This window comes from Ornithodoros turicata, chromosome 2 (assembly GCF_037126465.1).
Source record: "Ornithodoros turicata isolate Travis chromosome 2, ASM3712646v1, whole genome shotgun sequence".
NCBI lineage: Eukaryota > Metazoa > Arthropoda > Arachnida > Ixodida > Argasidae > Ornithodoros > Ornithodoros turicata.
This window is the reverse complement of record NC_088202.1, coordinates 128,190,012-128,217,962: the sequence shown is the minus strand read 5'-3', so window position 1 is coordinate 128,217,962 and position 27,951 is coordinate 128,190,012. Positions and strand designations below refer to the sequence as shown.

Genomic DNA, 27,951 nt, shown 5'->3' with positions numbered 1-27,951 from the left:
AATTGGCACCGACAAGCATGATAACCTTACAAACGGTCTGCTAAAGCTGCTTCTATGCGCTTGCTATTGATAACCTGAAATAAGAGACTTCAACTAGCAAGCAACGACAGTTATATGTCCCATATGAAGACACTTTATAATATGCGAGAAGCGGTAAAGAAAAACGCGGATCCAAGTACAAGTTTTCTCTCCCGTCGGAAGCACTATAATGCTTAATCCGCAGTCTCCGTGGGACGTGCATGACTTGACATGACAGTTTGGTTAAAATGCATGGGAAGTCTTGTGAGTGCGCACGAGAGCACATTGTTAAGGATGAACAAATAAAATTTAAAAAGAGAAACAAGAATTTCGACCCCACGCGCCTTGCTGTTGTAACGATGGCGGTTAAAGATGCTCTGTCTGCTGTTGTTCTGAAATGTTAACACCTTGGCATTCTGCAAAGCGGTGGGTGGGGGGATATACGTTTATTTCGGAAAGGTCAGCCTGACCGAAGGCCGGCTTGCTGTTCCTAAAACAAAAATATAGCACAAAGATGGAGCAAAACCGAATATAAGATAACGAAGGTGGGTGAAGTGTAGATGGCACGAAAGGTCAACTCATAATTTGTTCATGAGCTCCTATAACGATGTAGTAGGTTCGGACGCAATGAAAAGTGGTCTACCTTTCACATACTAGTCATGTTATGTCATAGTGCCTAATAATAGGCCATTCAGGATGAAAATTGCGATGCTCTTGCCTTGCCGTAATCTTAAAACTCTCTTCATAAAAAAGAAGAAAGGCATGACACTCAGATCAAACCAGGGAACATGAAAGCTAGAATCGACATCTGCATCACTGAACCACCAGCCCAGAATGTTGCCATCGTGAGAAACCAAGACGCAACCGCTTTGGAACGCACACTCAGCAGCCGTTACTTCTTTGGTCGTGTAAAAAAAAGAAAAGAAAGAACTACTTTTATAATGAATCTTCACAATTCCTGAAAACAAGTTGAACGCGCAATTCCAGACTTGTAGAGCCAGAGCCGTAGCGAGGCAAGTTTGCGCCCAGGGCAGGGTAAATCAGAAGCGCCCCCTCCCCCCCTCCCACTGCCGTCAGAAGCCATGTAAACAAAGAAATGAAAACGCTCATTTGCACTGCATAGGTCGTAGATTCAAATTTTCTTCGTTCCCGCTTTATCCTGTCCAACCAACCTGCAGGGGCCTCTCGCGGCTGCCCCTCTCGCCTCCCCCCCCCCCCCCCCCCCGTCGCTACGGCTCTGTGTAGAGCATAACTCTGAGAGGTGTAGTCAGCAAGAATCGAAACAGTAGTACTTTTCTGTGCCTTTAAAGAATATGCGAAAATGCCCCATCGTCGTAGAACGTACACACTTATCGAGCAGCAGAATCGCTGATTTTAGTTTTGTGATCTCCGAGGTAATACATTGGTAGTTTTATTACGTGCCAGTTGTCACATCAAATCGCGAACTGCCTTGGAAGGTGTTGAGCAGACCAAACGAGATAATGACGGAAAGAAGATCAAAGATGGCAGGTTTTATGATAAAGTAGACTGAATAATTCCCCTCACGCTTACTTCTGGGGACAAAGCGGGCTGTTCCATGATTTCAGGAACAACCTGATGTCAGTTGAAAAGGGGTGACACCAAGACAGGGAGAGGAGAAATTGGCCGCAAAACCCGCGCAGTGCTCAATTATTTTGTATTTTCGCACATTTTTTAATAGAACACAAAAAGGCGCCGTCGTGTCGGTTCTTGTGGGGTAGACCCTCCAGGGTTGTACTCTACGTCTTTGCAATTACGCAGTCAACGTATTTTCATTAATTACAAAGATTAATTACGAAAGTTAATTAACGGCTGCGCTATTTACTGATACACCACCACCATTGAGTAGATCCCGTCGGGAATAGATATATTCAACGACTTTGGCGAAAAAAAAAGTCAATCGCGGATTTAATAAAATTTAGTCTGTCTTACGTCCCGTACCCTGTATATATGACAATAAGCACACATGTATTTTTAATATATTCCTTATTTTGGTACCTAGAACGAGTTAACCCGTAAGGAGATTACGGCCTTGCACAATGCTGAGAACGAAAGTTTTGGCAAGTTGGGGAATAAAGCAAGTTTAAGCCACATGTCCGAAAATGATTGACATGTATTTAAACTGCAAGAAACACGCGTGGTAGTTTGTTCATCTTAATTCCCTTTACCATTAGAACGCGTGAAAGTTGACCCGCATAATTGGTTCCGTCGTCACATCGATCTCGAATGAAACTTTGATGAGTTGCGCCTTCACAGAGAACAAAGGACGTTTAAGCCACAAGTTCAAAATTCATGTTAGAGGATTGACAATCATCTACATTATAACAACCACGTGCGGCACAGTGCAAAACGGAGATTCCTGTAACGGTGAAGTAAGTCAGAGTGCAATGGAAAGTCATCGGCTATTCACATATTAAGTGCACAGGCGATCGCAGAGCATTACCGCAACTAAATCAGACCGAACAGCATGCAGTATGACATAGAGCCAGTACGGCATTATTAAGCCAAAACTCTGACGCTCTTGCCGTTACTCTCATAACTCCCTCTACAAAAAAATAAAATATAGAACATACATGAATATAATAATAATAATAATTTAAAAAAAAAACACTAAGCAGGCCGCGGATCGAACCACGGCCCTCGAAAGCTATAACCAAAATCGTCACCAGTGGGCCAACACCGCCCGTTGCTGCCGCCTTCAGGAATGAAGATACAGACGCTTCGCAGGCCACACTGAGCTTGTCAACACTTCTTTTGTCGTGGGAACAACATTGGAGCAGCCCACAGTTGCGCACAAAGTTGCAAAGCGTAAGCGACAACTTCACCTTTCATGTCTGACGTGGGCATTTTCTCCAGAACCCATTGTTTTGGCCAAGTACGAGAAAAATAGCACACCAATGCATTCTGCCACGAAGCCATCACGGTGAAAATAAGTCCTCCAGGAACAAAACTGTGACGTTCTTGCGCTTCCATTCCACTTGTACGCCATCGAAGGTCCTCTCACAACAACACCCATGTGTGGGCATTTCTTTCTAAAGCTCAGGATCAACAGATATTCTAACAAAACCAGATGGGATGCATTGCTTCAATGGAGGGCAGCGAGTACGCCGGTCAAGCCAACTTTAAGAAGGTGTGTCTCGCACTTCTGGGAATGCTTTGGGAAGTTATTACCAGTGTGCAATATAATTACGTGAACATGCACTGTTGTGTTGTCAGATGTACTTAAAACCGAATGGCAATCGGCGGTAAACAAAAAGTATACTGCTAATATTTTCTCAAATACGTTAACACAAACGAATTCATCGAACAGCGACATCTTAATAATTAATATGACAAGAGATAAGGCTTCAAAATTCGTGTTCCACCTCCGTGCGCATAATGTACCAACCATGCTCTCAAAATTATATCTATCTCAAGAAATGAGGTCAAAAGCAGTTGCTAAATCTAAATAAGCAGAGAAAAGTTCAACTGACGCGTAAAGGTAATTTCCCTGCTACACACCGCTGCAACGCGGAGAAGCCACTTTGACTGTTTCCGAAGTTTGGCATCTGGGCCAAGTTTGCCGTGCAAGGGAACCGCAGACGATTGAGTGACCCTGGCACTTCTTCTAAATGTTGAATCTAGAGGTACCCTACACCGCATATCCACGGGAATATTACGGTGCATCATACATTACCAGAGATATTAAACGATGAAATCGTTTCCTGCGTGAAAATCCCCATACCTCCCATGTATTCACGGTCCGAAAAGCGGGATATCTGGGGAACCGAAGGTATTGCATGTATAACGATATTTTTCCTTATAAGCTTAGAAGAGATGTTTGAACGTGTATTCTCGGGAATATTACGATACCTTGGATAGAACAGCTGCTACAGCACTTTTCTATTGTCTTGGCGGCAAGTTTCACTCAGTGGTCGCGAGAGGGCGCAAGGCGTCGCTGTCCACGAAAGCTGGGAATGCCTTTCACATCCAACCTCCTCCACAGCTGCGGAACTCTATGCCATTCTTTTCTTTCTACAACACATCGCTGATTTTACGCCCCGGGAATGGGCAGTCTTTACAGACTCCAAGTCTGCACTTCAAGCAATTGAAAATTGCGGCATACGAGGCCCATCCGCAGCCCTCGTCACAGATGTGTTAATGGCTTACCACACTATCTACGCCGCAGACCACAGGCTAGTTCTCCAGTGGGTTCCAGCCCATTGTGGTGTCGTGGGGAACGAGCAGGCCGACAGCGCCGCAGAAGCAGCACTCTCGTATCGGAAACGGGCCCGTATTGTTCTGCTGAGAGCAGACCGCCGTTCAATTCTGCGACGCCTAGTGACACCCCTGGCTTCCCGCCAACGGACAACCGACATTCTTCCCCGCTCTATGTTGAGCAGAGTTGATCCAACGCTCGCTTTCCGCATGCCACGAAACACCTCTCGTCAAGATGCTGCATTAATTCACCGAATGCGCCTCGATGTGGCCTTTACAGCTCAGTGGCGTTACCGCTTGAGACAAGTTGACTCTCCCACCTGCTGCCACTGTGGTGCTCTTGAGGATCTGGAGCATATTCTTCTTCATTGCCCTCACTACCAACCTTCCCGAACCACACTCTCCGAGTCTCTTCGTCAGCTGGACTCTCGCCCTTTCTCCCTATCGAAATTGCTTGGTCCCTGGTCCAAACCAGCCCAGCAACGCTCTGCGCTCAGAGCTCTTCTGACATTTCTGGACACCATCGGATTTCGATCGTTATTGTGAAGGGGCTCGTTATTTCGACTCAATGTCTTCTCCACCAATTGGTCACAAATGATGTCTTCAGCCATATGGCCTCAAACTTTCAGTTTGTACTAAGTTTGTACGCAGCGCCGTAACAAATTCATCAATAGATTCACCTGGATGTTGCGGAGCGGACGACCAGCCACACAGACTAGAAAACAAATACGAGCTGGGAAACTTCGCGTTAACAGCTAGAATCATTGGCAAAGGTTAGCAAGTTCTACGCACAACCCGCACCTGGTGTAAAAGGGAGCGTGACTCTCCTGCGACGATGAGGGGCATCGTCATAGCAAGTTACAATCAATCTCTAATTAATTCGAGGCTCAAAACGCGCAACAGCAATTACTTGGCTCTTCGTTGACTTGATTGGGCCTCCTTAGGCCCAATTAAACCGGGATAGTGCCAATATTGGAGCAATATTGTGTGCTCCTTGGGACGTGATTATATGCTAGAAATGAAACTCATAATGGCCATCTATCGGTATAAGGATTGTTTTCTATCGTACACCGCTCTATTCCCGAACGGTATTTTCATTCATGTTCAATGTACGTTTTCTTTTAGTGTATGTTGATGTTCTCTGTGCGTGTGTGATATGTTTATGTATATTTGCTTATGATGGTGTTTTGTAATATGTCATGACGGGCACAAGCACTAATGCCCTCATGATTATTCTTGGGCATTAATAAAATTATTACTGTTATTATTATTAATATTGGTGCTACTCTTTAATTTACATATATCGTTCATTCAGGTGTAAGTTCTTTTGTCCCCACTCGGACCACAAGTAATGTTCTTTGATACCCTACTTGGTTCTCGAAGGAGCCCAGATCTCACCTAGAGAAGAAACAATTCCACTACCGGCAATTCAAAAAGCATAACTCCACAACACACTACATACTATTTGCTCACTACCGGACACTCTTTAAGCAGACACAATCACGTGACTATACTAATATACTTATCGCATAAAATCCATCTAAATGGATCTCAAGAGTAATCAATTTCAATTTTGGAAACACCGTGTCTTTCACATTAAAGAAACATGTGAGTCTTTCTAAAAACGAAAACAGTCTACGTATACGCATTGAACACTAACAGTAGGGCATCTTCTAATCAAACCGCGATGTCTCAGTTCTTCGCTACACATGCATGTTTCTTCAGTATATAAACGCAGGCAACGCAAAGCCGCTATACCACGCGAATTCGAACTCCGTGTCGAACGCGTCTTATGACCTTTCTTGTATAGAGGTGTTCCGCGAGGGATCGCACTATTCAATCATCGCACTATTCAATCTACTCTCACCATAGGAGGTCATCGCAGCTATTCGGAAACTAAAACCTACTTTGACGCCACGGGTCGACAAAATTCCTGCAGTATTCATTAAAGCCTACGCAGACCTCCTTTGCCCCCTCCCTCCTTATGTATTCAACCCGTCTCTACGTGACTCTGTGTTCCCCAGCTGTTGGAAAACTTCGGTTGTTGTACCAGTCAGAAATCCGGCGATCCTTTGAATGTGTCAAACAATAGTCCTGTCAGTCTGCTGTGTGCGTTTTCAAATGTATTTGAGCAGATCATCTATGATCGCACGTATTCTTTTCTCAAGTCACAGATATGTGACCAACAACATGGTTTCATGTCGGGCAGATCCACTATCATGAATCTTGTATCGTTTATGTCCGTTGCGGGTCCTTTTGTGTCTCAGCACGAGGACAAGTAGATTCAATGTATTTCGACATTTCTAAAGCATTTAACGTGATGGACCATACTATTTTACTTCCACAAACTTCATATGACTAGTCTCGGAAGCACCCTCACGTCTTTCTTCGTTCCGTTTCTGAGTAACAGATGCTGTGTCGTAAAGGTGCATGGCGCCTTTTCTTCTCCTTACTTTCCCCCTTCAGGTGTTCTTCAAGGCTCAATTGGGGCCGCTCCTTTTCAATGTCTTTATGAACGACTTAGCTGAGCGTATTCGTCATTCTCATGTCCTTCAGTACGCCGATGACGTGAAGATATTATACATACAAAGAGAGCCTACCGCTTGCAACGCCAACCGTGGTCCACTTCCCGACGTACAAAAAGACTTAACTGGTTTTCGGTCACTCATTCCCTCCCGAGGGTGCACTGATGATGTTTCCTGTATGGGAGACGAAACGTCTGATTAAATTGGTTATTTTGTTATGCTAAGTCGGTGTTAGTTTTTCCACCTTTCATATTTAAAGTTATCCACGACCCAAATGACGTTCATAAGCTACAAACTGACGTTTCTTCTGTGGTTGAATGGTGTTCTAAAAATGGGATGCATATTAATCCATTGAAAACGAAACATCGGACTTACTCAAGAAAAACCGACATGCAATACGTACATGTGTTCCGATGCCATGAAGCGTGTGGATGTACTGAAGGATTTGGGGGTCCTTTTCTACTCCTAGCTGCGTTTTCATGACCATGACTTTCACGTATGCTCTTCAGCTCTCAAAATTCTTGGCTTGCTCACATATACATGCAAAATCTTTACCTCGCGCTCTGTATTTCTTCACCTGTATCGTTCCTTAATTTTACCGCGACTGGAATGCGCGTCTCATCTGTGGAACTCTCTTTCCTACACTGACTCGTCACGGATTTAACCTGTCCAGAAAAAATTCTACACATTGTACATAGCGTGTTTTTGAGAAAGAGTCCTGACTTTAGAATGTATGTCTATAGCGAGACAATGTTATTTCTTAACCTTGAACCACTCTCAACGCGACGCCGTTTTCATGGTATTATGCTCTGTTATAAAACCTTACACAGTTTTATCGATATACCATCTTTATTACATCAGCTTCATATCGTCGTACCTGTCAATGTAACCAGGCACACGAATACAATGTACCTATCCCACCATATACCTGCAAATCCGATCGTCGTATTCAACAAATGACAAACGCAATTCACGACGCTGTTGATATCCTTAACTCCCATACAAACGTTTTTAAAACTCTCCTCTGGAGTTCACTCAGTAATATGTGCAGGTGTACAGTGTTTTTTTTTTCTTCCCTTTTTAATGCTACGTACTCTATATCTGTTAGTCTGTACTGATGTACGTATCAATGTGAATATCTTCCTGTTATGCTCCTGTTCCGGAATATGTTATGTTCTGTCTAATCTGTATATGTATGTATATATACCTGTATATATTTGTAAGCACAACAAGCTTTGTCCGATGACTGATTTAGCACCCCGCCTTTTTGTTATGTTCGGCTGTCCGGCTGCACACGAACTTTACCTTCGTCGGGGTCGAAATGACAGATGTGAACCCGAACCTTACTGCAAGAAAGATATAGGGTATCCACAATTAGTAGGATGCTGACCTGTATCTAATGACGCACTGGTTGACGTATTTCGCTTTTCTTACCATCTCCAATTTTGATAACCCTTACCAGTCCTGGGTTATGCATTAGCTTTAGTGTTGAGATAATGATGAGTAAATTTTTTGTTATTGTTGGTAATATACTTGGAGATGACGGTCAACTTCGTTCCACAGAAACCATGAGCTGTTCCTGTGGCTGCTTCGTTGCCCTGTCGATCCTGCTGTACCTGCTGCCTGTTTCCAGTGGCCTATCCACGAGCCCGTTATCGGGTGCAGAAAACCAGACGACGAGCTTGATGTCCCCAGACAACGTCCGCAATCGTCGTTCAGCCGTTGGCATACTCGTCTTCATTGGAAAACTAAGTGGTATGTGTTTCCTGAGTATAGGAATTGCAGCTTCTCCTTCCTACTTATTGTATAACCACTACTTCTACTATATGGCAGTTATAGGAAAATTAATTTAAAGAGCAACTATAGTAACTAAACAAGCAGCTAGCTTTTCAAAGTAAGTGCCAAGAAAATGACTTGGCAAGCCGTTACTTCCCGTAACAGCTCCCATTCCAATCTGATAAAGTCAGGCATTGTGGCCTCGCTCATTCGGTCTGCGTTAACAACAACAACAACAACATAGATGAATGGATGATGATGATGATGATGTGGGATGTGTTACTGCGTTGAGTGCAGGACCCTACCCCATTCCAAAAAGGTTCATATGGAAGGATGACGAGGGAAGGAAATCCCTACAGTTCGTGAAGGAGGCCGGTGGCCCTCAGAAAGTAAAGGAAAGCGTCAAGTGCACGGCACTGATGTCCAGGGTTACTCCATGGGCCGAGAACTTTGCAGATATTGAATGGCCTCTGATCCAGCATTCCAAGTTGACATTTAAAGGCCCGTCGCTCGCGTACGTACTAGCTGCAGTCTTCGAGAATGTGTCGAATTGTTGCCGGGACACCACAAGTTGAACACAGCGCCGTGTTGCTGTGGCCCAGCTTATACCGGCGTGCAGGGGTAAATGCGACGCTAAGTCGTAAACGACGCACGAGAGAGGTAAAGAGGCGAGGGAAGCCGCCTGTCATTTCAAATAATAGTGTTGGGTCAACAGCATACAGAAGCGACCACCGGGTGATGTTATGACACCATTCCTGATAGGCCCAAGGCGAAGTCAATGCGGACAAGAGGGAGCGTCTATCCCCATTCGAAAGTATGATGGGGACTGCTGAGCGGCGATGGTGAGCCGCAGCAGCTGCCCGATCCGCTTCTTCATTGCCTCTTATTCCAATGTGGCTAGGGACCCATTGGAGGGTCAGCCGGTGGCCCCTGTCTTCTAAAACCTTGAGCGTCGTCAAGATGTTCACTACCACCGGTAAGTAACCGCTGAATCCATGAGCAAGCCTCGACTCGACGCTCCGCCTCGACTCCAACTAGTGGAGGAAAGTGTCGCTCCTTCACTCGAAGATCCCATGCGTTTCATGAACCCATTTCGGGGATTCCTGCGCCAAGGCGCTCCTCGAGAAGCCTTCCTCGAATAAAGCTGTGCTCTCATCCCCAGCCGTCTTTCGGGACACCTCGGAAATGTTGATTTTCGTGCTTAAAACACACTTATAAGATGAAAAATAAATATATTTCTTTACTTTATTTCGGCCAACGTGCATTACAAATACAAACAAAAATTGCAAGTGTTTGACATGGTGCAGGTGTTTCGAACAGGGGAACAGACAGATAGGTTTTCTAGTTTTCTGGTCCTGCAACTACAACCACAACGGCAGGAGCTAGCTTAATTAGCCTAATGGCATGGTCACTTCGTATCAAATATGAAAGATGACGTCATTGTTTGTCACAGTGTATGTTACAATATGTAGCGTAAACGCTCTTTGCTAACGGATATCTACTTTTGCCCAACGCTTAGGGGGCATCTATAAACAAGCGGAAGTCATCCCCATATCATCGTCATCATGTATTTCTCTCTCTCTCTCTATAAACAAGCAAACATATAAAAATATTTGACAGCAACTTCCCGAGAGTTGCTCGAAGGAATCGGGGAGACCTTTCTTGGGGAGGCACCGCGAGCATGTCGTACGAACTTTTATGGTCCCATTCGCGTTCTGCCTAAACGGCGGAACCTGTTATCCCACCTGACGAAAGGAATTCGCACTCTTAGTTGGAGAGTCATGGGCTGTTGCAGGTCAGCGGCAACGTTTTTCTAGCACTAATGAACGTAAGGAAGACTGTAGAGAACGTACTTGGCGCGCCGTCAATGAGATTCTCCTATGCTCGAGCGTGACCGCCCCTTGCGCAGCCATCCATGGTCATGGACAGCCAAGCGCGGATTAGTGGACGAATTTCTGCCCCCTAACAACAGCTGAGCTTCTCCGTTTGTTGCCAACCTTGTGCAGTCACGTGGGATAACAAACGGGGAAACGAGCCGGTGGAGGGAACGACGTCCAGCGTAGGAAGCAAGGAAAGCAGTGTAATTGCGTTGAACACGTACAAACATTCGGGATACGTGCAGAATTGAGTAGAGCTATCGGAATCACAAGGTAAGCGTTGTCATATCAAACGTGAATTATATTTTATCTATGAGATTAGATAGATATACTATACGCCTCGTGCACAGACTAAAGGTGGCGCTCTGCGTGGTCACGTAGCGGTGGGAAAGCGAACTTTTTGTGTGAGTCGATAGTCCGATATCGGAACCAGTCAAAAGTGTATGTGGTGGCCGTCATGCAAATAAAAAATGTGTGAATCGGTTGTATAATTTTGCCGGTTTCAATCGCTTGAAAGTGCGAACGACAGATTTCTGTCCTCAGCGGCCAAAAAGGCATAAGACGATATGCAGAAGCAGGTTTGTCAGCGTTATTACAATTTTTTTAGCTTTTCTTCCTGCGCACCGCACTTGTGTGTGTTTTCTTTTATACCTTTTACAGTAACTTTGCAAAGGTTGCACCCACACCAAAAGGACGCAGAAGTCTCATTACCTGAGTGGGACAAAGCGACAAGATCCAAGCTAGTTGGAAGTTCATTTCTGAATTGAGAACACACATCACGAACGATATACGGTCTGATTACGGCAATCAATTAGAATAATTGGCCTAAAAAAGACAGAATTCACGGAGTAGCTAATTTTGTGACACGTACGTTTGACGGCCTACACTCATCTTCTTCTCCTGTCCACTTCGTGTGGATTTGTCGGGAAAGCGATTACACTTGCTGTAACGGTTTTATTGAGCGTATTGCGACTGTTCCTTCTGTTCCTGTCTTTTTTTTTTTTTTTTTTGTGGAGTACAGATAATGCGATTTCTTACAGATACCTCCGAAAAATGGTACCTGCGTTGTTTTATAACAGGACGGATTACAGAGGAGTAAGCAAAGAGGCACATTACCATCTGTATTAGTACCAATAAAATAAAACCCACATAAACGCTTTGCACTGAGCTCACTAGCCTGGCTCCCACCTCACACTCGCTGTACCGGGGGTCCTTGGATGTAGTTCCCAATTCAACCTAGTGTTACAATTCCCAATTCAAGCTGGTGTTTTCCTGTTATTGGTCAGACAGGCTTGACAGTTGTTCTGTCATACTTCTGTCGATGAACCGTATCTTCAGCAGAAGCGGAGTTGAAAAGCCAATGAATCACCGAATGAGAGGGCAACAGCTTTTATTGTCCAGCTATCAATTATCTATCAGCTATCTCTTACCAGCTATCAATTCAGGCGCAGCGTCACCGAAGCCAGGTGAATATTGAAAGCGTACGAATAGTACTCTAGTAGCGTAAGAATACTCTCACTTCCATCCATTATTTCACTTTTAAACACACTCACCAACTTTTAAAAGCCACCGGTCCCACTGCTATAGTACAGCCGATCAGGATTACCTAAGACACCGCCAACGCTTTCCACCAACACAGATGAACGTGATGAAGATGATGTTTACCGCCATGACGTGTTGAAGTGGCGTATGTATCCTTTGCGAGCTAAATCAATAAATCGTCACCAATCGTAACAAACGTAGGCATGTATTTTCGAAGACAATAATAATCCAAAGATGAATACTGATGAATACACACAGTAAACCGTCATCTTCATGCTGCTCTGCGAACCAACGGGAACTGGAAATGACAAAAACGAAACCACCTGCCATCCCTTGCTCTGGTGACGGATGGCAGCTCGCTTGTGGTCACGCTTTTTTTGAGAGAGTCCGACCACCCTGGGAACCAGCGAAAGGAGTGGCATCTAATGTATTGCTCCGTAGACGAAAGCGTGCTGGGCTAACGCAATGAATCCTGGACAGGTCCTGGTCGCATGTCGCAGTAAACGTCAAGGCACACGTGTCCTTAAAGATGGCGCCGTCCGTGATCGGCGGCCAAACCGTTTGTAAACAATGCAGTTCTTTCTGCGCGACGGGACCGACAACTTCCATAATTTTGTCAGCCTGTTCTACAAGGTTTGCAAGCGGCAGGCTTGATGCGGCAGCCAGACTCATTTGGACCTGAGATGGAAGGCGCTGCATGAAGAGCTCGCGAAGAAGCTGTGCGTCGAAAGTGGGGGCGCGGTCCCCGAGCAAAGCTATCATGGAACGTAACAGCTGAGATGGGCGGCGGTGGCCCAGCCGTTTCCACTCAGTTAGCGTGGTGCGATCCAGGATGGCGGTCTTGAGATGGGAGTACTGATCGCGAGGCCGTGGGGCCTGAAGAACGTCTGCCACTTCCATCGCAATCTCTGGAGGAAAGGCAGCGACGATGTGACGATACATGGTAAGCTGCTGTGAAATGGCAGCCAGCTGAAACTGGGTCTCCGCTTGGATGAACCATATCGACGGGTTCCTGTGCCAGAACGGCGGAAGGCGAACGGCGGCGGAGCTTACGGCTGCGGGAGGAGGCGGGGCAGGAGGTTGACTAGGAGCCCCGTTGTTGTCAACTGCTACTGCTGGCTGCATGGCTGCTGCTGTCCGTTGACGGGTCACCAGTGTAGGAATGAGAGTGTATTCCAAGTTGGGGACAGCAGTTTGTTGTCCGAAGACTGGACTGGACTGAACGTCCGTGAGGATGAGAAGCTGCGAGCCACGCGCCGGGTGACGCTGCTGTCTCGTCGGCTTCTTCGTCCGGCGGCTGGAAGCGCCGATACAGTACCGCATCGTTTATGCAGCAAAACACGTTCATCTCTTGGCTTTGTAAGCACGGAAACATAACGAGAGGATAGAGGAGAGGATAGTCTCGGGTTTTTAAGTTATGCCACGGAAATATGTCGGTAAGCAGCAAAACGACGTGTAAACAAAGTCACATGTCCTCAAAATGACGTTTTCTATGACGTGAGACCAGGACAAGATGGCAGTTTTGCCAAAACCGCCCGCTTGAGGGTAGTTACAACCACAGGGGTGACACAAACCCGCCATTGGTACAACTGCCCTCAAGCGGGTGCTTTTGTCAAAACTGCTATCCTGTCCTGGTCGCACGTCATAGAAGACGTCATTTTGAGGCGGTGGCGTCGGAACTATTTTTCCGCTGGGGAAGCGGAACAAAAAGCTACCATAACCTTAATCATCATCATAATCATTTGAAAGCTCACGCACGCAATACAAGGGTGGTACACAAATTGAAAACGTGCTCAAGGCAAATTACGACATGTGCATCCTTGTACAGCAGGCCAAAACTAACATTTCAGACGTAATATATATGAATATGTCAGTGAGAAGATAATGTTAATGTAATTACAAACATGATTTACGTATCTTTTATACATACTTTACAAACAAGGAAAAGTAAACGAACGCTACTAGCCGCGAGAACGCGGGCTTTTTGTGTGGATTTTTCCAATCAAGGACATTTGTGCAACTTGTTGCCGATGCGGCAGCCCAAGCAATGGAACACCCAACAGAAGGAAATGCATGTCTATGTAGGAGCCGCGGCACTGAACGAAGATACCCTTACCAACAGTCTCACAGCACGACTGCAGGACGCCGACTCTAACGAAAATTTGGAACTATATTATCTAGTGCTGGAAGCGAATATCGTCTGATCCTCAATCCTTTTGCCTTCTGCGATTAAACCAGGCTTTCCTGGCGCTGTCTGGGGCTCAGCAAGAGCATACAGGTACCGGTCACGGGCTCGGTCGGGACGATACTGAGTAAAGTCTGGAGCTTCGTGCTAATCCAGATTGGGACTCAGCGGGTGGAGCGGATTACGAGCAGTGGTCTCGCGATGCCTCGCAATGAATACAGGCTCCCGTTCACGCTCGGCAAATCTTCACCTATCGCTGAAATTCCACACAGGCTGCACAACAAATTACCGAAAGACACTGTATTCTCAAGAAACTTAAAATCAAACTGGCCACACTTGCTTCTTGATATCTCTGTTCCTCACAAGAAGGATCGCCACACAGGCTACCCGACAAATTGCACAAATCCTTAAACACAAAATTGCCGCACAGGCTACCTAACTAAACAATTTTTACGTTAGTCTCGTCAGCTCACTGTAGAGGTGAGGAAGTCCAAAGATTCTTCGAAGCCTGAGACGTCTTCTTGTCGGCATGGTGCCTTTTGGCATTTTCCTCGACATCACATCGTGGCACGCAACACTTACACACGTCACAAAAATAATCTAACTGCACGGTGCAGCAACCTGCACTTGATACTTCAAACCGGTCGTGGAACCATACCGCTACTATTGCCGCCGTCGCTATTTCCAAACTTCTCCGGCGGGAAAACCGCTGATGTCCCCCTTGTGTTTACATTTGTAGAGGACGGTGGTCTTCCTCTACATGAGCCCCGACCGGCGATGATGGTATGCCACGGAGAGGCGGTGACGGTGGCCTGTCTCCATGGCCGCGCCGGTGGAACTGCCGTGCCAGCGCCGTAGCGCGTGGCAGCAGAGGCACGTCTTCGTCATCACACACGGGCCGCCACATCACTCCCCCCCTCAGACGCGGAGCGGTGTAGAGCTGGCGGTTGAGATTCCGCGTCGATACAGGAAGAGGAGGAAGACGGGCGACACGTGGAACAGGGACGGCTGGTCTTGCGTCTTGTGATGAGTGGACAGAAGTGGCGGGCTGAACGGTGCGGACAAGAGCTGGCCGGGAGGGTTCCAGGGGCGGGCCAAAGCGGAGAGCATGCATGTAGGCCGAAGTGATAAGAGAGTGGGGCGACAGAACCGCGACCGGTTCGTGAGCGTTGAGCTCGTAGTGTTGTCACCACGGAGAGTGCCGGGGAGGACCATCGTGAAGCACGTGGAGACCGGGAGTAAAACTCACTGTGGCCTCCGTGCGTGACCCCGGTGGAACGTTGGTCCCGCTGCCCCCTTGACCGCAATTGGATGGACTGGACTGCCACTATGTTGCACAAAAGCCAGGTGGGAAGGCGAGGCGGGCAGGGTTCCTTGACCGCTGGCGTAGCAGATGCGGGTGGCGCGGTCGACAGCGGCGTACCGCGACCGGTACAGGAGCGTGATGCTCGGGAAGGTGCCGCTGGTGGTAGCCCGAGGAGTGCCATCGTGAAGCGTGTGGCGACGTGACGCAGAGTGCGAGACCATGGCGACGTGATCTGGGTAGATGGGTAAGGTGGGTAGGACCATGGTGTGGCGCGGTCGGGCGTTGCGATGAGTGGAGCCGCGGTGAATTGACGTCGTCGCCTAGCGGTTCCTCGGTAGAACGTTGCACCGTACCTTCGGAGGTGGGCTTGCAGAAATTTGGGATGGTGCTAGGCCGAATTATGCCGAACATGGTGTTCGTTGTTCGGGTCACCAAATGTAGAGGACGGTGGTCTTCCTCTACATGAGCCCCGACCGGCGATGATGGTATGCCACGGAGAGGCGGTGACGGTGGCCTGTCTCCATGGCCGCGCCGGTGGAACTGCCGTGCCAGCGCCGTAGCGCGTGGCAGCAGAGGCACGTCTTCGTCATCACACACGGGCCGCCACACATTCTTTAGTTCTCCAGATCAACCACGTGGCGAGTCTCCCAAACTCATCCAATAATCCCTTATAAAACCTCGTTAAACGGGGCTCTCACAGGTCACTCCAGGAACATCCCTCTTTTCTTGGTCGGGAAAGAGTCACGACGCCACTGTCACAAAACCCGACTACGGCCGCATTACGTAAAAAAATATATAATAATAATAATTTACTTCATTTCCAAAATTCCCAAGTCTCGGGGACTAAAAGATTCTGGGCGAAAACACTTGGCATCAGATTACCGTAGACGGTCCGAACTACAGTCACTATATAGTAACTGTACTCCGAACGACCCGAGAATGCCATGCCTGGTCTTGACGATTGTATCTCATTACGGCCGATGTCTCAGTACGGCCGAAAGTCTCAATAGGGCCGATAATGCTTTAATCCCTAAGTGTCTCATTACGGCCAAAGTCTCAATACGGCCGAAGGTAGTCTTACCGCCGAAGATGTCTCATAACGGCCAAAAGTCAAAATGTGTATTGTAACGGGCATTGATATGCAATGTTGCAGCCAGGTATGGATATAGATTCCAGAGGGTATAAGCCATGCAGTGTACCCTTAGGGCCCTTATCATATATATACGCATATTGTGAGACAATCTGAATGTTATCATACCACAGCACATGCAGCATATTGTGTAATGTGTACACCCCAAAGGTGGTGTTGATGTTGCTACTATGTGAAGTTAGCTACTTGTGGAGAGCTAGTTGAACAACGCCTTTGTTGTGACGTTTTTTGGAGTCATCCTACAGTCACTGGCCAAGAAGGAACACCTATCTCAGTCGACGTCAGTTTATTTTCATTCGCTTTACGATGGTACAGTTCTTGCTTCTGGAATGAGTAGACCTGCAAGAAGCAAAGAGCAACCGTGAATAGGCTAGAATATAAAAAAAAACACAAGCATTTGACTCTACATGGCTGGTTTTAATGTGCACAAGCTGCATACATGTTGATATGTATCCGTTATTTCATACAAGGCTATCATAAATCTTCATCAAGACAAAAAATGACAAACCTTAAGAATGTGACTTCCAGGTAAACACAATGCATGACCATGAGATGAATTTAGTTGCATTATAGTTCATTCACATAATGGAAACATGTGAATATGAAACAGTGATACATTACAATTCATGAAATGATGCATGCATGACTTTCCTTTTCTCGTTTCTTATAAAAGTAGTGCACGAATTCACATTCGTGCAGTAATTGTGCATGAACATACATGTCCATGGCGCGAGTTATTTTCACTGATCAAAAAGAGGTCACGTGGGATTGCGTGACGCTTGCGAAATGTGCAGCATGGCGAAACAAAACTTGTAAATAGTGCATTGCACTTCATGGTAGCTGCCAGAAACGAAGCGAAGTTATGAGACAATGGATTACAGGTATGTTGGCATCTTTTTGATTCCTGCGTATCATTTCACATCACACTGTGACACTGAATACATGCGTGTCGTGTCTCAAGATGCTGGGGAAGTAGTTGCATGGGAAGTGTGCATGGTTCTAGACTTTTAATTTTTGATCGTGTGATCGGAATATCGGCACCTCTCGCGTTGTGGCTTGCATGTGACCAACCAAGTGCTGTTCCCTTACTAGCGCTCCTTACAAACGACAAAACGAAACACGTAGGAAGGTATATTTTTGATTACTCATATATAACGCGAAAATGTATCGTTTTCAGGTTGCTGCCACTACTCCATATGCCCGCAATTGTCCTGCGTGTATGATTACACTAACGACGTCGCCCTCCACGTTTGCGCACACGCAACGTTTGCGCACACGCGTTTCAGCATGAAGCCTGCAGGTAACATCTGATGCTTACCCTTCGGATATGCTGATTCTGAATTTACATATTGTAGCTTAGAGGAATTCCGAATGCCCAGAGTGACACACGCTTATAACATTGTGACATCAGCGCAGTGGCATAAGCACTAATGTAGTGCCCCACAAACATGAACGAGGGGCAGTGGTTTATCCAGAATCCCAAGCACGAGAGGGGTGTTGGAAAAAATTGGGGATGGAGGTCATCACTATAGTTGCGTCATTACAGCTCAACATATCATTACAGACGTGTCTGAAGCTGGAATTGCAAGGGCACCCCCTGTAGGGGGTGCCCTCCAAAAATGTTAGGGGGGTGTCACTGAACATTTGTGGGGTGTAGGGGGGGTCTGGATAAAGCACCGACGAGGGGGACTCCTCCATCACATGTAAAGCCTCATAAAACACCTCCTGAAATATTTTCCTGGCTATGCAGCTGCATCATTATGATGTAATTGTCATTGTTGTCCATAATTCTTGAATATGTTTTGAATATATGAAAAAAAAGTCTGCTTGACAGCATATGTCTTGCGGTCATCATCAAACAAGAGCATATGTCGTTTTGTTCAGCATCTTATATACTTTTTTTTTTATTTCAGGTGGACGTAAATTGTAGAAGGCAGCAAGTGGGGGAAAAGATCATGGTCATAGGTCATGTGGCTCCTGGAGCTCCCAGTGGGCTCCCTTGTGGAGTAACTTTTCAGAACACACAGACTCACAGTTTGCTCACAGAACCAACGAGTAGGATGTTGCTCGAATACTGAGACAAAATGGCGTAACACATACAAATATCATGTGACACAGTATGACAATAAAAACATTTTTCATGAGGGATGCATGAAACACTGTCGCAATATTGTGTGCATGAACCACTGTGTGTGACACAAGCCGTGGGGACGCACCGCCTCGGACACACTTTGGGAAGCATAAAACACAGCGATTGCTAATATAGTGGATGCTTCTTTTTTCTTTTTGGCCGTGATGAAACATCTTCGACCGAAATGAGACTACCTTCGGCCGTAATGAGATTTGGCCGAAACGAGAGACTTGGGGATTGAAGGATTTTCTGCCGTAATGAGACTTTCTGCCGTAATGAGACTTTCGGCCGTAATGAGACTTTGGCCGTAATGAGACTTCGGCCGTAATGAGATGTTACCGGGAGATCAGTGAACATGTCTCTCTGAGTGTGTGCGTGCGTGTTATTGTGTTCTTCTCATGGAAATAGTCCACAAAATTCGAGAATGTGAGTCAATATTGCGTTTAATGCATGCACATGTAATGCAAAAGAATGTAAGCTTTGTCGCCTCTTTCAGCTTGACAAAAACTGTCCTGCTTTTGAAATTCGTGTTCCTTGGTATCCGCCCTAGTTCAGGTCGCAATGACAGCATGCTTACAAGTCAACTCTTTAATTTAAAGTTGTGTTAATATCCTTCTGACAGTTTTTACCATTGACTACAGATTATTTTAATTACTTCTATGACTGCTCGCCATGATTCTACCCCTTCAATGATTATTTGATGTTCCTCTGTTAGCATGGTATTTCTAACATTGACTATTGATAATTGTTGCTACGATTCTGCGTGGTTGATTCTACTGCTCCATACGTTCTCCAGCTATCTACATGTTCCTGTATTTTGCCCTTCACTTGCTGGATTTGTATTTGGTAGCTTTCGATAATATAAATAGAGAATTATTATTCCTTCAAGCATTGACTATTGATAATTGTTACTACGATGTGTGTGTGTGTGTGTGTGTGTGTGAGAGAGAGAGAGAGAGAGAGATTCGACTTCTCCATCTATCTACATGTTCCTGTATTTTGCCCTTCACTTGCTACATTCGTATTTGGTAGCTTTCGATTAATATAAATAGAGAATTATTATTTCTTCAAGCATTGACTATTCATAATTGTTGCTACGATTCTGCGTGTCCGATTATACTCCGCCATACTTTCCTCATCTATTTACATGTTCCTAAGTTCTGCTTCTTCCTCTTTAAGCATAATATTTCTAGTGCTGACTAATGATAACTGTTGCTATGATTGTATGTGTGTGTGCGTGTGTGTGTGAGTGAGATTCTACTTCTCCATCTATCTACATGTTCCTGTATTTTGCTCTTCACTTGCTAGATTCGTATTTGGTAGCTTTCGCTTAATATAAATAGAGAATTATTATTTCTTCAAGCATTGACTATTCATAATTGTTGCTACGATTCTGCGTGTCCGATTATACTCCGCCATACTTTCCTCATCTATTTACATATTCCTAAGTTCTGCTTCTTCCTCTTTAAGCATAATATTTCTAGTGCTGACTAATGATAACTGTTGCTATGATTGTATGTGTGTGTGTGTGTGCGCGCGCGTGAGTGTGTGTGCGTGAGTGAGTGAGTGAGATTCTACTTCTCAATCTATCTACACGTTCCTGTATTTTGCCCTTCACTTGCTAGATTCGTATTTCGTAGCTTTCGATAATATAAATAGAGAATTATTATTCTTGTCTCGCGACATAAACACCCAATTATTTATTTAGAGAATTATTATTCCTTGGAGCCTTGACTATTCATAATTGTTGCTACGATTCTGTGTGTCTGATTATACTCCGGCATACTTCCTTCATCTATTTACATGTTCCTAGGTTCTGCTTCTTCCTCTTTAAGCATACTATTTCTAGTACTGACTAATGCTAACTGTTGCTGTGATTGTATGTGTGTGTGCGTGTGTGTGTGAGTGAGATTCTACTTCTCCATCTCTCTACATGTTCCTGTATTTTGCTCTTCACTTGCTAGATTCGTATTTGGTAGCTTTCGATTAATATTGTAAGACTTTGCGGTCTCAAAACTGTTTATTTCTGTTCCATTCGATTCTCAATCTCTCTTCCTCCTCCTCTTCCCCGCCCTGCCGGCGCCGCTCACTTACAATTCTCCCCCAGTTGAGCTTCATCTCTCCTGAGATGGTAAGGGATGACATTACTTGCTGCCGCACATTCAGAATGTCCAGACGGCGCTACATATACAATGTTTTTGAGGACGTCGTTTTTGTGAGCTGTTTTCTGGACGATGTAGGGGCCGTGGATACTGCGAGCCGTACCAGGGATACCTTTGCGTACCATGACCAGGTCTCCTACTCGTACCACAGGGATCTTGTTCGAGTGGCGCTTATCGTAGGACCTCTTCATTGACTGTCTGTAGCTTAGTTCTTCAGTAGGAGTAGTGCGTCTCTCATGCAGCTGTACACCGTCCTGGATATGAAGTTGCTTGTCTGCAGGCAGTACTGTTTGCTCACCGGAAGCTGCGAAGTGGGGTGAGCATCCAAGTGCTGCTGTTTCCGATCTATTGTGGTGGTGAACGGCTGCTTCAAGACAACATTTCCAGCCTCCTGGGAAGTCAGGGTACAACGTGATGTACTGTTTGATATCCCGGATTGCGCGTTCGGCAAGACCGTTTCCCGCAGGGTGGTATGGCGATGCATATCTAAGTGCGATGCCACGTTCGCTCGCGAACTCTTGTAGGAGCTTGCTCTTGAAAGCCAATGCGTTATCGGATATTATAGTCTTGGTGTCCTGAAACATCTGTCGGCTCAAAAGGGCTACTATGGTGTGTGAATTTTCTTTTCCCACTCGCGCGGCAACCATTCGTGTGCATTGGTCGATGGCCAGTAGGAAGGACTGAGTTTTCTTCGTACTCTCTGACTTCTTCTTGATCTCGGCAAAATCGAGGTGGACGACTTCGAAGGGCACCGAAGAGTGATCTGGTAATGTAAGTACATCGGGTTGAGGATGAAATTTCGCTTTTGCGAGTTGGCACGTATGACAGGATCGAACGTATTCTTTTACAGATGCCTTCATTCCAGGCCAAGTAAAGCGTTGCTTAATTTTTGCATCCTGGAGGGTAACCCTGTGAACAGAACAGATCGGGGTAGGCTTGTTTGATGTCCTCTGCATCCTGAAGGCATAGTACTGGTTTAATGTCTTCCCGTGGGTCGATGTCTACCTTGTCATCCCAGTAGAGGTTCATCTTGAGAGTTTTCATGTCAGGTCGTGAGAGGAGAAACTCATACTGGACAACAGGCATTACCAAGGCATGGATTGAGACAGTTCTTTCCTGGAACGTTAGTGTAATATCGGCCCATGTGTTATGTAAGGTTGTACGACCATCATATGCTTGTACAGAGACAGGTCTTCCAAGTCTGAGTTGAGTAGGATCGACTTTGTGTAAGTTAATGACAGAAATGGACGCTCCTGTGTCGAGGAATGCCTTAATGGGCTGGCCATTCACGATGACTTTGATGAACAGAAGATTAGTGTGAAGAAGGAAAACAGTCTCCTTTGGTGTCGTCGGGTAGGACTGGGCACCCTCGTTTATTAGTTTAAAATTTCTCCGCGTGTAATTTGGAGATTGTCGCTTGTCGCAGTATTGAGTTGCCGGGAACCAGCGTAGTCCTTTACTTGTGGCTTGTCCACTGGTTCCGTCCTTCGGAGGGGTGTCGCAGTTTTGTGGGAACGAAATGCAGTATCCAGGGGTGGTGAGGGGTAGTGTCGGGTGCTCAAATCCTTAAGGCAGTCAAGGAGACTCTCGACGGTTGTTGGCGCTCTCACTAAAACTTGCGTCTGCATGTCTTTTGGTAGTCCATGCACAACCAAATGAATCACTGCTGTGTCCGGAAGGTTAGGTTCGGCTATGTGAAGCAGTCTGCGTTTCTCGTAGAAATAGTCAAGGGTAGAGCCGGATCTAAACTTGTGAAAAATTGCTTTGTCCCAGTTATCAATGGGATTTTCTCGAAACGACTTCAAGAAGCTTTCCTTCCACTGCAACCAGGTGTCGCAACTATGCTTGGGAAGGCGCAACTCGTACCACTTCTTTGACATGCCAGAGAGAAACAGTCGCATGTTTTTTATCATGTCATTGTCAGTGGACCAGTGATTGCATTCACACGCATACTCGTAAAATGTTATCCATGCTTCCGGGCTCGTTGTTTGATTGTCAAAAACGTCTGGCTTTATCATCTTGAAGTGAGGGCGAACAGGAGCAGACTGTGAGAGCAGGACCGAATTGAACATTTCCTGACATCGTATGAGTTGCTGACTCTGTGCCTCCACTAACCGAATGAGCGCATCGGTTGCGGAAGGCTGCGCAGCACCCATCAGAGTTGAAGCCTGTGTAGCGACCCTGAGAGCACTTCCGATATGTTCCTCGTAGTCAATGACCCTCATGTTGATCTTCACGGATCCTTCGGTAAGGATCTCCTGCGCCGTTTTCTTGGTTTTTGAAAGCACAAGTTGGCGAAAAGCATCACTGCTCACCGTTCTGGGAAGTTGCACGGCTTCCTCATCCGCCGGCGTACAGCTTGTAAAAAGCAGGTGTCCGGTCGAGTCCGCTTCGGCGTGGAGCTCAACCCACATATTCAGTGTCGGCTGCGCCAATTGTAAGACTTTGCGGTCTCAAAACTGTTTATTTCTGTTCCATTCGATTCTCAATCTCTCTTCCTCCTCCTCTTCCCCGCCCTGCCGGCGCCGCTCACTTACAATATAAATAGAGAATTATTATTTCTTCAAGCATTGACTATTCATAATTGTTGCTACGATTCTGCGTGTCCGATTATACTCCGCCATACTTTCCTCATCTATTTACATGTTCCTAAGTTCTGCTTCTTCCTCTTTAAGCATAATATTTCTAGTGCTGACTAATGATAACTGTTGCTATGATTGTATGTGTGTGTGTGTGTGCGCGCGTGAGTGTGTGTGCGTGAGTGAGTGAGTGAGATTCTACTTCTCCATCTATCTACATGTTCCTGTATTTTGCCCTTCACTTGCTAGATTCGTATTTCGTAGCTTTCGATAATATAGATAGAGAATTATTATTCTTGTCTCGCGACATAAACACCCAATTATTTATTTAGAGAATTATTATTCCTTGGAGCCTTGACTATTCATAATTGTTGCTACGATTCTGCGTGTCTGATTATACTCCGGCATACTTCCTTCATCTATTTACATGTTCCTAGGTTCTGCTTCTTCCTCTTTAAGCATACTATTTCTAGTACTGACTAATGCTAACTGTTGCTGTGATTGTATGTGTGTGTGCGTGTGTGTGTGAGTGAGATTCTACTTCTCCATCTCTCTACATGTTCCTGTATTTTGCTCTTCACTTGCTAGATTCGTATTTGGTAGCTTTCGATTAATATAAATAGAGAATTATTATTTCTTCAAGCATTGACTATTCATAATTGTTGCTACGATTCTGCGTGTCCGATTATACTCCGCCATACTTTCCTCATCTATTTACATGTTCCTAAGTTCTGCTTCTTCCTCTTTAAGCATAATATTTCTAGTGCTGACTAATGATAACTGTTGCTATGATTGTATGTGTGTGTGTGTGTGCGCGCGTGAGTGTGTGTGCGTGAGTGAGTGAGTGAGATTCTACTTCTCCATCTATCTACATGTTCCTGTATTTTGCCCTTCACTTGCTAGATTCGTATTTCGTAGCTTTCGATAATATAGATAGAGAATTATTATTCTTGTCTCGCGACATAAACACCCAATTATTTATTTAGAGAATTATTATTCCTTGGAGCCTTGACTATTCATAATTGTTGCTACGATTCTGCGTGTCTGATTATACTCCGGCATACTTCCTTCATCTATTTACATGTTCCTAGGTTCTGCTTCTTCCTCTTTAAGCATACTATTTCTAGTACTGACTAATGCTAACTGTTGCTGTGATTGTATGTGTGTGTGCGTGTGTGTGTGAGTGAGATTCTACTTCTCCATCTCTCTACATGTTCCTGTATTTTGCTCTTCACTTGCTAGATTCGTATTTGGTAGCTTTCGATTAATATAAATAGAGAATTATTATTTCTTCAAGCATTGACTATTCATAATTGTTGCTACGATTCTGCGTGTCCGATTATACTCCGCCATACTTTCCTCATCTATTTACATGTTCCTAAGTTCTGCTTCTTCCTCTTTAAGCATAATATTTCTAGTGCTGACTAATGATAACTGTTGCTATGATTGTATGTGTGTGTGTGTGTGCGCGCGTGAGTGTGTGTGCGTGAGTGAGTGAGTGAGATTCTACTTCTCCATCTATCTACATGTTCCTGTATTTTGCCCTTCACTTGCTAGATTCGTATTTCGTAGCTTTCGATAATATAGATAGAGAATTATTATTCTTGTCTCGCGACGTAAACACCCAATTATTTATTTAGAGAATTATTATTCCTTGGAGCCTTGACTATTGATAATTGTTACTACGATTCTGCGTGTCTGATTATACTCCGGCATACTTCCTTCATCTATTTACATGTTCCTAGGTTCTGCTTCTTCCTCTTTAAGCATACTATTTCTAGTACTGACTAATGCTAACTGTTGCTGTGATTGTATGTGTGTGTGCGTGTGTGTGTGAGTGAGATTCTACTTCTCCATCTCTCTACATGTTCCTGTATTTTGCTCTTCACTTGCTAGATTCGTATTTGGTAGCTTTCGATTAATATAAATAGAGAATTATTATTTCTTCAAGCATTGACTATTCATAATTGTTGCTACGAATCTGCGTGTCCGATTATACTCCGCCATACTTTCCTCATCTATTTACATGTTCCTAAGTTCTGCTTCTTCCTCTTTAAGCATAATATTTCTAGTGCTGACTAATGATAACTGTTGCTATGATTGTATGTGTGTGTGTGTGTGCGCGCGTGAGTGTGTGTGCGTGAGTGAGTGAGTGAGATTCTACTTCTCCATCTATCTACATGTTCCTGTATTTTGCCCTTCACTTGCTAGATTCGTATTTCGTAGCTTTCGATAATATAGATAGAGAATTATTATTCTTGTCTCGCGACGTAAACACCCAATTATTTATTTAGAGAATTATTATTCCTTGGAGCCTTGACTATTGATAATTGTTGCTACGATTCTGCGTGTCTGATTATACTCCGGCATACTTCCTTCATCTATTTACATGTTCCTAGGTTCTGCTTCTTCCTCTTTAAGCATACTATTTCTAGTACTGACTAATGCTAACTGTTGCTGTGATTGTATGTGTGTGTGCGTGTGTGTGTGAGTGAGATTCTACTTCTCCATCTATCTACATGTTCCTGTATTTTGCTCTTCACTTGCTAGATTCGTATTTGGTAGCTTTCGATTAATATAAATAGAGAATTATTATTTCTTCAAGCATTGACTATTCATAATTGTTGCTACGATTCTGCGTGTCCGATTATACTCCGCCATACTTTCCTCATCTATTTACATGTTCCTAAGTTCTGCTTCTTCCTCTTTAAGCATAATATTTCTAGTGCTGACTAATGATAACTGTTGCTATGATTGTATGTGTGTGTGTGTGTGCGCGCGTGAGTGTGTGTGCGTGAGTGAGTGAGTGAGATTCTACTTCTCCATCTATCTACATGTTCCTGTATTTTGCCCTTCACTTGCTAGATTCGTATTTCGTAGCTTTCGATAATATAGATAGAGAATTATTATTCTTGTCTCGCGACGTAAACACCCAATTATTTATTTAGAGAATTATTATTCCTTGGAGCCTTGACTATTGATAATTGTTGCTACGATTCTGCGTGTCTGATTATACTCCGGCATACTTCCTTCATCTATTTACATGTTCCTAGGTTCTGCTTCTTCCTCTTTAAGCATACTATTTCTAGTACTGACTAATGCTAACTGTTGCTGTGATTGTATGTGTGTGTGCGTGTGTGTGTGAGTGAGATTCTACTTCTCCATCTCTCTACATGTTCCTGTATTTTGCTCTTCACTTGCTAGATTCGTATTTGGTAGCTTTCGATTAATATAAATAGAGAATTATTATTTCTTCAAGCATTGACTATTCATAATTGTTGCTACGATTCTGCGTGTCCGATTATACTCCGCCATACTTTCCTCATCTATTTACATGTTCCTAAGTTCTGCTTCTTCCTCTTTAAGCATAATATTTCTAGTGCTGACTAATGATGACTGTTGCTATGATTGTATGTGTGTGTGTGTGCGCGCGCGTGAGTGTGTGTGCGTGAGTGAGTGAGTGAGATTCTACTTCTCAATCTATCTACATGTTCCTGTATTTTGCCCTTCACTTGCTAGATTCGTATTTCGTAGCTTTCGATAATATAAATAGAGAATTATTATTCTTGTCTCGCGACATAAACACCCAATTATTTATTTAGAGAATTATTATTCCTTGGAGCCTTGACTATTCATAATTGTTGCTACGATTCTGCGTGTCTGATTATACTCCGGCATACTTCCTTCATCTATTTACATGTTCCTAGGTTCTGCTTCTTCCTCTTTAAGCATACTATTTCTAGTACTGACTAATGCTAACTGTTGCTGTGATTGTATGTGTGTGTGCGTGTGTGTGTGAGTGAGATTCTACTTCTCCATCTCTCTACATGTTCCTGTATTTTGCTCTTCACTTGCTAGATTCGTATTTGGTAGCTTTCGATTAATATAAATAGAGAATTATTATTTCTTCAAGCATTGACTATTCATAATTGTTGCTACGATTCTGCGTGTCCGATTATACTCCGCCATACTTTCCTCATCTATTTACATGTTCCTAAGTTCTGCTTCTTCCTCTTTAAGCATAATATTTCTAGTGCTGACTAATGATAACTGTTGCTATGATTGTATGTGTGTGTGTGTGTGCGCGCGTGAGTGAGTGAGATTCTACTTCTCCATCTATCTACATGTTCCTGTATTTTGCCCTTCACTTGCTAGATTCGTATTTCGTAGCTTTCGATAATATAGATAGAGAATTATTATTCTTGTCTCGCGACGTAAACACCCAATTATTTATTTAGAGAATTATTATTCCTTGGAGCCTTGACTATTGATAATTGTTGCTACGATTCTGCGTGTCTGATTATACTCCGGCATACTTTCCTCATCTATTTACATGTTCCTAAGTTCTGCTTCTTCCTCTTTAAGCATAATATTTCTAGTGCTGACTAATGATAACTGTTGCTATGATTGTATGTGTGTGTGTGTGCGCGCGCGTGAGTGTGTGTGCGTGAGTGAGTGAGTGAGATTCTACTTCTCAATCTATCT

At 44.6% G+C, this 27,951-nt stretch overlaps 1 protein-coding gene across 1 annotated transcript in view; it reads left to right on the top strand.

Annotated features, from left to right (window-relative positions):
* The window catches only part of LOC135384030 (uncharacterized), a 52,660-nt gene that overhangs the window by 12,873 nt on the left and 11,836 nt on the right, over nucleotides 1–27,951 (top strand). The window contains exon 2 of the mRNA XM_064613279.1: nucleotides 8,322–8,513. Coding sequence (XP_064469349.1) covers nucleotides 8,322–8,513 — 192 coding nt within the window. The remainder of the gene's footprint in view (nucleotides 1–8,321; nucleotides 8,514–27,951) is intronic.